This window comes from Syngnathoides biaculeatus, chromosome 13 (assembly GCF_019802595.1).
Source record: "Syngnathoides biaculeatus isolate LvHL_M chromosome 13, ASM1980259v1, whole genome shotgun sequence".
Taxonomy (NCBI): domain Eukaryota; kingdom Metazoa; phylum Chordata; class Actinopteri; order Syngnathiformes; family Syngnathidae; genus Syngnathoides; species Syngnathoides biaculeatus.
In genome coordinates, this window is record NC_084652.1 from 16994116 (window position 1) to 17006247 (window position 12132).

The window sequence follows — 12132 nt, forward strand, 5'->3', positions numbered from 1 at the left end:
CATCACATTAAACTGCTCTCTTTGGACAATTGTCATTGCACTGGTCTATAACAGTGAACCACAAATTGGTTAGGGCACTCTGTATAATCTTAAAATCTGGGGCGTTGATGCACTCTAACCTGTTCTAAATGGTAGAAGACTCTGCATCTTTGCAGAACTGTGACTCTTATAAGAAATAGTTCCCTATTAATGTCGATTGTTCTTCATTCTTGTCAATTTGTTTGTTCTTCTCAGTACTCCACAGAAATGTCGTACCAGGGCGACACCGACAGCCGGAGACAAATTCCTTGTGTGTTGTTACATACTTGGCCATTAAATCTCATTCTCATTCACCTCCACGGCTTAGCAGCTGGGGTGTGTGATAAAACAGGGTGCACCAAGCAGCTGTTCCATGTGACCGTGCCAGTAATGTCAGACGCTGTATTTTTTTCCCCCCCAATATACAGAACAATCTGTTATGGCACTAACAAGTCAACGTTCAGTGACTTCCGTAACATTTGGCAGCTCTGAGTATGTTATATCATTGTTTTATATAAACGGAGAATGTGTTGCGGCAGGTCGTAGAAAGTGTGTGTTGTGATCATGAAATAAGAGAGAGCAGTTCAAGGATAGCCAATGCCATATAAAAAGCCACTGGCATTCAACTCAAGCCATGCAATGTCTCACTATCTCACTGCAGGTTTCATAATTGTATATCTGATAGTTATTATATCATCAAAACCCCTCTTAGCGGTGTATTTTCCTAATATAAGGTTACACAGAAGCAAATATTCGCATCATAGGCAAAGTTATAATTACCATTTTCTTTAAAAAAAAAAAATTCTATTCCTTCCTTCATTTGGTAGGTTCAGTGCTTCCATTTTGACAAAACAATATGCTGTCTCGGTCTTGAAATATCAGTCAAAATGATAAAACTACTGGCAATATGGGGAACTCTGCTTTGAAAACATCTGGCAGTAAACAAGATAAACAAAACAAAGCACAACATACACACACACATGCGTGCGCACACAGACACACACACGCACACACACACACACACACACACACACACACACAGTCTTTGCGTCACAATCCTGGTAAGTGTGTAGCTGTTTTGCGGCATGCGACCGCAAACACACGGGTTCTGTCTCCAGAGTACTTTACAACATCCACAATCCGTGCCAACACAATCAACTGCTGCTGGGATTTCAACTTGGAGCACACAAACATAAGGAACACAACTCCAAGCATTGTTCTGGATAAGGGAAACTGCACATAAATTAGCATTTTGTGCGGTTTCTCTCTGTCAGTCTAAGCTGGTACAGGAGGCTGCCAGTTCTTTCTGCTCTTGCTACAAACAAATTCTTACAGGTCTTACCCGGTCTTTGTCATCTGCCACATCGCACAGAACGTCATCCAGGTCCAAGATGCCACCATCTCCGTGTTCCAGGCGGTGCACCTGCAGCCAGTAGCTGGTGTCCTAGAAAGAAAGTACAGTAGCCTTGAATTAAAAGAAACAGAAATATTTGATGAATAGTGATCTACACTATCGTAAACAATTGCCCACTGACATGTGGTTTCTCCAATCCAATACTGTGATCGCGGGGAAGCACCTAACAAAATAGGCGCTCAGCATTACTTTTCGATAAAGAAACAAACAGTACTGTTCCATTAAATAAACTAACATTTTGGAAGAAGAAAAACTAGATAATCATAACATTTGGTATTGGCATGTCCTCTCCAATCTTGGAGGTGGTGGTAAGGGGCGACATGAGGTAAATGGACATGTAATTTTTTTTCAGTTAGAAAAACATGCTTGTGTTCTTTTACTATAACAGAAACATCTTACAAAAGAAACAAACTACACAATCCTGAATTTGACCGCGATAAATGTGTCGTTTCACTCCAGTCCTGCAAGTGGTGGAAAAGTCATACAACAAAGCATGTACATAATCATCAGATAAGGCCCCAAAAAATTTTGTGGTTCCGATTTCCTACATTTCAGAACAAGGGTCGGTAGAATTTTCTTTTTTTTTTTAAACAAAATACTTTTACTCCATCTCCAGCACATAGTGCCACCATTTTCTTGTCAGTTCTGGTTAATACACGGTCTCTCACGCATAACGAATTCATGACGGAGTCTTGCATTGCAAAACACATGAATATTAGCAGAGATGATAAATAAACTTGATTTTGTCACAAACGAGGCGGAGGGTGGAAACCAGATGCAGGAAGCCGAGACATAGGTGTGGATTTTAGGAAGGTTTATTGCCATGCAGAGGTCATACACGGGAAGGCAGTCCAACAGGGGTATGGTACAAAAACTACAAGACAAAAGGCTTGGTCCAAAAAATGTGAAACCATGTCAAAAATCAAACATGGCAAAACATGAAAACGTAACTTGAATTGATATGGCTGAGTAACGCTATGACATGGGTTACGCTAGCTGTTGCTCGTGAACAAACGTACCAATACACACACAACGATCTGGCAACAAGTGGCATGAAAAACGAGGCTTAAATATACAATGTAATCAGGGCGCAACGAGGTGCCAAGTAGCAGCAGCATGCAGGGGGAAGTGGCACGGCCACACCACCACCCGCCGCGGCTGCTGTCAAACACCCAACTTAACTCTGCTTCGAAAGCAACGGGCCTCTCGCTCGCTTTGCATGAGCCATGTTGAACCACACCCCTGACATATTTATTATATGGTGTAAAAATGTTGGAGTCAGCGGGAATTTTTAGGGCTGGTCGGGAAATCGGAACCACAAGATTTTTTTTTTTTTTTTTGTTAAAAACCTACACAATACAGCTTCTCAAGTCAACTTTTAGAACCGATGCATTAATGGTCACATCAAAGTTCATCATGTAGTCTTTGTCTCAAATATGAATGCTGGCGAACAGGCCCAAGATGCTACTTAATATCACCTGCGCGCAAATGGCAGAATATAGCTGGCAAAAACATTTGGGACGATATCAACCCAAACCTGACAGAGACACATGAAGCAAATGCCTTGTAACAAATGCGGCACAAGTGGATTCGAGATACGCGTCAAGATTGAACACAATATGTTGAGCTACTGAAGGGCATGCAATGAAATTAAGTACAAGAAGAAGCAGACCGGGTCCCCAACAGTAATCGTACACACAGAGTCAAGACAAAATGTGTCTGGAAGTTTTGTTGTATGCTCTGTTGTATGTGTTGCTGGTCCATGTGCGTTAACGGAGAAGTTTTTTGAAGAATTACAACTACATTAGTGTAACAGCTATCCTAATTTAAATTAAATTAATTAAATTAAATGGTATTTTGTATTATATATCAGCATTAAGATGATGTTTGAACATTTTTGGTATTTAAATACACTGTTAGTTTCTCTTTTGTTTTGTGTGAATGATTTACAGTAAACTTCAACTGGGAATAGCAAAAAGCTTAAAATCTAAAAACACGCACACCCGCCGACGTCACATAGAATTTTCTTTATATGATTTATGCTTGAAATTAAAATTGGGGTGTTCAAATGCATTAAAATTCATTTACAATGTGTGTTTTTATCAGTTTAAATGTGTTTGAAGTATGTGGGAGAGGTAGAACACCCCAAAATTTAAGACGGTCTCCCTATAGAGCAGATGTTCACGTATAACAGGTGGGTCTATTATGTATGCCCTGCAAGAAATAGTGGTTCAATGTATTTTGGATAATTGTATGTAAAAACTTTTTTTTTTTTTAAAAAAAAAAAAAAAAAAGGTTGTTGTCAGGGCTGCTGACAAGTCAAATTGTGTTTTCACAAAGAAACGCCTACACTAACAATGCATTATTAAAAGCATGGTCAACAGCTGAAAAAAAATGCACGCGAACAAAAGGCACAAGTACGAAGATTATTTTTTGTCCAAACTATGCAATTCTCGTCAAATGGCTTATAATGCTGTGAGAGATTGTATATTATATTATTTTAGCACTGTGCTGTTTAATTCTTCTCAACTGGAAGTGGGCTTTGCACCCATCCTATATAGGTTAATGGTTCAATGAGTGGGATATAATTTAAAGTTGGAGATGCTTCTGTTTTTTTTTTTTGTTTTGTTTTTTTTCCACCCCTACTATCAAAGATTTACTAAAATATTATACAAGATGACTTACAGCCCTTAGGTTTCCTGGCTGCATTATGATTTTAACTCAACTACTAAGCAATGTTTGTTCACGTTTTAAACAATGTTATTTACTATTGTGTCCATCACCCACATACAGTTGGAACGGGACCTTGGTTTGGAGCTGAAAAATGTTAGCAGTTTATGTCTTGTTTGTTTTTCACTGTTGGTGCTCAATAAAATAGTAAAAATAACGGATTTCACAAACAAATAGCTCGTGACATTTCGCTATGTTTTTGTCGGGAATGTTTTGATTCCCAGGCGCATTGAACACGTCAAATGTCATGTGGAGATATGTATATTTTCCCTTTTGTGGGGGAAACTATTTTTTAAACGCCATAGAACAATACATATATGTGGCCATGGTTTCTTTTTAAGTTGTTTCAATACAAAAACAATCGCATTTTTAATGAACCAACAACTCTTTTCACCAGTATTATTATAAATGCTTTACAAAGCTACATTCAAATAACACTGACATAATCACGTTAAAATGAGGAATTGTGGCCAAATATAATGAACAATATGATAAAGGATGCAAAATAAAGGATCAATTGTAAATACCGAAGCTACGTGACAACTTTATCGTCACCTTGTGAGCTACGTTTTGTCATCAGACGCGTTAGAAGAAAAAAAAGGCGGGTACGCCAACGCTATTGTATCACACCGAAACAGTATCGTAAGTGAAATAAATATTACACATCCTGTTTTAATCCACCGCGCAGTGTTGCAGTACAGCATGCGGCTAACAAGGATGCTAACGGTATGACGATCTTTTTCTTCTGTTGCTGTTTTGTGGCGGACTGCCTTTCTCGACATGCTTATTTACAATAAAACAATAAATCAGCAAATACTTTTTTTTTTTTTTTTAAATAACCGCCCCGGGGTTGAAGGGGTTGGAGCGTTGACTGAAGAGATGACGCAGTTGCTCCTTCGTTGATAACGCCCCGAAATAGGAAAAAAAAAAATAACGTTGCTTTAATGAATCGGCTTCAAAGAGTAAAGACGTGACGAAATAGACACGAACGGCCACTGCGCTGTTTTTTAAGCGCGACTATAGAGACTCACGCGACCACAAGCCGCCAGAAATCAGTACCCGGTGGGACAGCCACGTTAGGACTGCGAAGAATTGTCGAATTAGGAGAAAGAAACAAATGGAAGTGACATCATGCAAACACGATGCGGACGAGGGGGCGGAATGTGTGGAGCTCGTGCACCTGTTCAACAATCTCAAGTGTTTTGACAGCATCTACTTGAACAACGTGCTAATTGACATGGAGGTAAGGGGACAAGTGTTACTCATTTCGTTGCGTAAAGTGTGTCCCAATAAAGATGAGATCACTTAATCTAACTTTTTTTTTTTTTTTTGCCGTTCGTGTGGTAGGTAGCCTTCGAGTAACGTCATTGTGTAATTCCAGCACATGTACTTTAACTTTGTTTGGTAGATTTCCCATTAACTTCAATGTAATTTAGAAAACTCATATTTGTGGCTTTTAAATAACAGTATGCAAAGCTATGCAGTAAAGCATCTTTACAACAGCACCACCAGGGATTTTACCTTAAATAGGAAGTTATGTACACATGTGTCCCAAATCTGTCCACTCGCCTAACTGTTTTTGATTGACAACTTTTAATGTCAGCCTACACAAAAGGCTTATTAATTAAAGTCTACAAAGTCTTTTGGTGCACAGAAGTCTTAATTTTTCAGTTGTTGACTGAAAAATGCTCAGATGATGAAATGTCTCAATACGTGACATGTATTTACATACAAGGCTCAGATCCATTTGTAATTAGGACGCAAAGGTGGGCCTACTTAGGTAAAATATCACCAAAGGTAAAAGATGCATTAACTATTTCAGAGTGAGATGCAAGTTATTAATGTGAGGTTCAGTAAAGGAAACATGGTGTTCCACTTGTCACGTAATGGCTTTACCTAAGCTTTCACGGAGTTTCATGTGTACTGGGGATGTTGTAAAAGCTCAAAGAATCTGTCGTTAATCTATATGTACAGCCCATAATGCAATACAACACTTTAACATTTATTACTAAACTGAAATCAGCATGAATAACAGGATAACGCATTGATGGCTGTTGACTTTATTAACTTGCTGCCAACCAAGACACCACGACACCTTTTGGGTCCAACAAGGTCAACGCTCCAATTGTGATAAGTTGTAAAAGAAAGAAATAACCAATTTGTACCTCTGTAGCTTGTTGGCATCATTTTGACAGAGTCATTTAAGTTCTCTTTTTTTAAGTCTCTGTGATGAAACTAAACGCCTGGGGAGAGAACAGGAAGCACAGCTTTAGGTGGCAGAAATGGAGATGTTGAGGTTCCCTCTAAGAGTGAACAGGTTGGACAGGATTAGAAATGAGCTCAGAGGGGCAGCAAAGGTTGGATATTTTGGAGACAAAATTAGAGAGAGCAGAGTTCGATTGTTTGGACAGATCCAGAGGAGAGATAATGAGTGTATTGGAAGAACCATGGTGAGGATGGAGCTGGCAGCTAGGCAAGAGAATGAGAGGAAGACCAAAGAGAAGGTTGATGGATGTTGTGAGGGAAGGCAGCTGGTGTTAGAGATGCGGCAGATGTGCTTACATGGAAAAGGATAAAGGAACAAGCTGATAGGAAAAGATATGACTTCAAAATTATGAAATCTCAAGCCATTATTGTACCTTTAGCGGGTTTAATTAACGAACGACTACAAATTTTGGATGAACTTGAACTGAACTTACTTCATTTATGACTGATAAACGTTATTGAAAATGTGCTCATTCTACCGTCTGTGACTGGCTAACACACAAAATTTAATTTCCTTTCAAGCATGCCATGTTTCGTTAGGGACTTCCAGAAAGAAACATGTATACACACAGAAGTCTTCAATGGTTGGGGGATAAACGCCGAATTTGCCACCCAATTCAGCGCAGCTTTTGTTAAAATAGAGGTGGGAAAATACTATTAAAAAAAAAAAAAAGTCACATAACTGAAATTGACCGATCATGATCAATGGCCGATTTGTTAGAGCAGTACCATTACATGCTACATGTCATGCTTTATAACTATACTGCTGCGAACTGCTACATGGGAAGTAACATGGAGATTTCCTTCTCTCTTTTCACAGTTCAAAGCGTCACAGAGCATCACGGAGACCGACATCTCAATGCTTGAGTTCATGATGGACTTCATGGAGGTCAACAACACGAGCCAACCCGAATACTACGACTTGGACAGCAGCGAGTCCAGCAGCGACAACTCCATCCTGAGCAGTGGCATAGACGAGCCGGACAGTTTTGGCGACTAGCTAATGTGAAAGTCAAATTTGTTCCTAAAAATCCAAAGACTTTCCAATCAAGGTTTGGTCGCAATGCACTTTTTTATGAGCTCTCAGGATCTTATCAACTTATTGAAGTTGTTGAAAATGTGAGATCAAATCATATTCTGATTACACATTGGATAGTTTTGTTTTTTTTAACCACACTTTTTTTAATTAAAGCAACCGTACCTCAACTCTGTTTTTGCATGCATCCGTTAGACGCACCATTGAGATTGATGTCAGTGGATATTTTTTGTTTTCCAAACTTCTACGAGGAGCGACTGGTCCCAAATGGCTGCTTAAAACAAGAATGGCTTACTTCCTGTTTAACTTTTGAGACTCTTTTTGTGAAACCTTTTACGATTGACATGTCCACCCAATTTTAAATTGCTTGGTGAAATTGAGAGAGGAAGATTATTTGGGAGTTTTCTTTTTGTTTTTTTTTTCCAGGAGGGCCTTCAAATTAACAGGTGGCGTTATAGCCATTTAACTATGACACCACTTTAGTGGAGGAAAAAAAAACAGCAGCACGGATGAATGGAGGAAAAGACTCAAACATTAAGTGGTGTTACTCCATAAAAATACCATTTGAATAGAAAATAAAATTTAATGCAAAACAAGTAAAACAGTTGTACATTTTTCATCTTGGCTGGAGTTTTTATGTGATTTTATCCATTTTTCGGGGGCGGAGGGGGTTCTTGAGATTGAGATTAAGGTTTGAGGATTAGGGGGCCAGATGGAGGATTCTAAACAAATGCAGACAAGTGGCTTCCTTTATATTGTGATTAAAAGTTAAAACTAATTCAATTTGCAACAAGCGCACTGATCCTCACAGCAGGTGAGGTGAGGAAGCAACAAATTGAACAAAAGAAAGCCTTAACAGATTGAACAAAAGAGCCTTACTGGCACTTCATGTGTCCATTTTTGAAATTTTGTGCTCATTAAGTATTAATGTACCATTTCCATATGATTTATACTAAAATGTCTACAGTCACCTAATATGTGTCATCAACAGTATTAATAAAATGTTATGCCATCATTGAGCATTTATTATTGTTGGTTGAGGGATTCTGTTCTGACAATTACAGGGACCAAGAGAAGTGTATCCTTTGGCCTGTCCCGAGATATATATTACGGCTACATCAGCACATGCACAATGATTATTATTAATGATTATTGCACAGACAGTTTTTTTGAAAAACAATACAAGTACAAACCTAACAAACTATAAATGGATAATTCCCAATATTTTGAGCATATGGGTAGCAGCAAATTGTTGGTGCGCATTGTACATTGGTAGAAGGGTTTTCCTGATTATTTTTTTTAGGTCAACTTTGGGGGTGCGCATTATACGTCAGGACGGATTATACTCGAGAAATTATAGTAAGCACTGTATGGTGCAGTGACGAAAGTCCTCCGGATTTTTTATTTGAACATTGAAACATTGAGCGAACATGCGTGTGAGTTTGTTGTTTTGCTTTCACGAGTGTAGCCATGTTGAGGCACTAACACTAGTAAGAGTAACTCCCCTCCCCTCGCATTCTCTTAAGACGTCGCTTATTTTGTGTGGTCTTGACATTAATTTACGTGTTTATTTCATAAATGTTAACTAAACAAGCCTGCTCCAAAACAACCGTATTCACCCGGAAACAGGAAATGCAAGTTAACCGTACTGAGCATGTATGGAGCATGTACAAAAGCGCATGTTGAGAACTGCTTCACGTAATGAGAGTGGTTTTACGTCGAAAGTCATCAAAATTATGAGCCATATCAAAGGAAATTCAGTTACACCAGGGATGCTTATTGCGTCGATCGAGAGGCAGTGTGACGGCGTAAAAAAAAAACCTAAAAGAAACAAACAGACTATCATCCACCTCGTCGTCTGATTCAAGTGTGGCCAATACATTGGCGCATGCACATAAAAGCGCGTTCTCGCAAGCCGGCCTCTATTTACGGCTGTCCCGTGGTGCGTGCCCCCCCCACAACAATACACGATTGCCAACAGGAATGTTTGTTTCAATGTATCGCTAGCTTGTTGCCACGAACGCCAATAATGTTGAACTAAACTAAGCATTTTCAAAAAAATTAAGAGTACAGACCGTTCGTGTTTATTCCTTGACAGGCCAGTGCATTGAACTTTGATTCAGATAAAGTTTGTCAGATCAAGAATTTTTATTGATGAAAATTTTTAAATACCATTTTATATCATTTTCTATTAATATCAGTTGAAATTGGAAATGATCATTTCTGGGTTTGAAGTTTTAGTTTTACAGTTGTTATATTAATCGAGTAAGTTATTTTAAGGCCATCCCTGATAACACCCGCAACTTTATCTGCGAGCATGACCACACCAGTACATTTTTCAAATCTGAGTGACTGTGTGTGTGTGTGTGCGTGTGTGTGTGTGTGTATATATATATATATATATATATATAATATATATATATACATATACACACACACACACACACACACACACACACGCACACAAGGGAACTGATTATACTATTAGTATTACTAGATCTATATCTAAGATAGTGAGCAATGAAGTGGAGTGTATCAGTACAATGCGACGTAACGAGTTTGAGACTCAAACATTAATAATAATTACTACAGATCAACATTAAGATGTTTTGCTGTACGGTGTAGAAATTCTAGGATATATTTTTGTGTATATTCTATATACTATAATATGTATAATGTGGGGAAAAGGACAATTTTAAATGTCTTTTTACTGAATAATTCATTTAATTCATTTGTCTTGAGATAAGGTGGCATATTTTAAGCATATTTTCATGACAAATGGGATTTTGTGCTATCCAGTGATAAGGAGATGGGGGGTAAAAAAAATCTGGGCTTGGCCCTTGGGGAACTTCTGCCCAATTTTTTTTTTTTTTTGGGTCAGGACTTAGAAATTTTACTTTGAATTTTTGTCTGAAATTTGTTCACAGATATTGCCAGAATGCACCACAGCCATCCATTTTTTCAAACATTTCCCGGGGGTGCATGACCCCGTTCCCCCCTAGCAGGACTTCATACCTTCAGTGGTCACATTTGTATTTTCAGGAATTTTGACGAAAGTCCACTTTCATCTCTGATGGTGGCAAATTAACTCATTTCACAACAAGCAGAATTTTGCAGATAGTAAATGATTATACAAAAAAAGACTTCATGCTGTTTAATGCACTCACAGTTTAATGTAGCTGTCAAACTAAACAAACAGAATTACACGGTGTACTAAAAACCACTGCATAGTTTCCGCTATCTTAATCTTAATACATAATGGGAAACACAAAAGACGGGCTAACGAATAGCATCTGTGTGTTAGTTGTACCACTTTAAGCAACGGATATATAAAAACAGAAATGCATGTAGGCAGACGATAACTTACAGGCATACATTTTTTATCCTCTGTGCAAAAAAAAAAAAAAACAAAAAAAAAACACTGGTATTCAGTTTAGAGTCATTTACAGGAGTTGTAATAAATGGCATTTCTATAATGGCGATTTAGAAAGTGTTCTTTACAGATTTGAAATTAAGTCCTTTTACTTTTTGTACTAAATGATTGAATGATGATGAATTTGAAAAACATTCAACAATTTACCAACAATAACCACTGATTCCCAAGCAGGGTGCAGATGAAGACTGCTGTCCTGTGAGCGATCACTAAATTTCACTTTGTTTCTGGAACCTCGGGTTACAAACATTTCCATGTCACAATCTACAACTTGAAACCTCCTGTTATCTTGGCTGCATCCTTTGGGATATTGTCATGTTGGAAGGTGAATTAATACGCTACTCTGACTTCCAGAGCACTCTGGAGCAAGTTCTCTTGAAGAATTTCTCTATACTTTGCAGCTGTGTGGACTAGTCAACCAGTTACTGCAGCAGAAAAAATGTCTCACAGCATGATGTTGCCACCACAATGCTTCAAGTCACATGATGAGCAGTACCTCTTTTCCAGTTATGATACTTGCAATTCAGGCTAAACACTGTTTCTCCAGGACTGAGAATTGTTAAGGTGCCTTTTGGCAAACTCCAAGTAGGCTGCCATGTGCTTTTTTATTGAGAAGCGACTTCCAAAAGCCTGATTGATGGAGAATGTGTAAGCAATGCTTAACCTTCTGGAATGTTCTAGCTCCCTAAGGGAACACTGGACCTCTGCCTTAGTGACCATAGGGTTCTTCTTCCCCGATTACTCACTTTTTCATACGGCAAGATAGAGAAAGGGTCCTGGTGCTTCCAAACTTCTTCCATTTCCAACCAATTGAGACCATAGTACTTTTGAGAGCTTCAACTTTCCTGAAATCATTTTGCATCCTGTGATTGTGTGAGGGTCATAACAAAGGGTGTGATTCCTGATGTACCTATTATTTCTTAATGCTTACATTTTTTTTTAAACGAAAAATAATCAAATAAGCCCAACAATAACTACAAGGGCAAATTGTGGAAAACGTGAAGGGGTGTGAATGCTTTCTGGTAGCAATGCATATTGTCACAGACCACGATATTCTTTCGGCGTTATAAGGCTCCATGGGCTCATGATGACTGATAAACCTTCTGGCTAGAAGGAGGTGCTCACACTTGCCTTAGTGCAGTTGTGAGAAAAGGTATGATTCCTTGATATAGTGGTCCAGCGAATATTTTCCAAACAAACTCTCAATTGCCAGCTTCTTGTCGTCTCCAAGAGGTT

General features: G+C 38.5%; 1 protein-coding gene across 7 annotated transcripts in view; it reads right to left on the reverse strand.

Annotated features, from left to right (window-relative positions):
• The window catches only part of LOC133511217 (partitioning defective 3 homolog), a 197823-nt gene that overhangs the window by 156044 nt on the left and 29647 nt on the right, over positions 1-12132 (reverse strand). For all 7 annotated transcript variants that reach the window (XM_061839939.1, XM_061839938.1, XM_061839936.1 and 4 more), the window contains exon 2: positions 1361-1462. In XM_061839939.1, coding sequence (XP_061695923.1) covers positions 1361-1462 — 102 coding nt within the window. The remainder of the gene's footprint in view (positions 1-1360; positions 1463-12132) is intronic.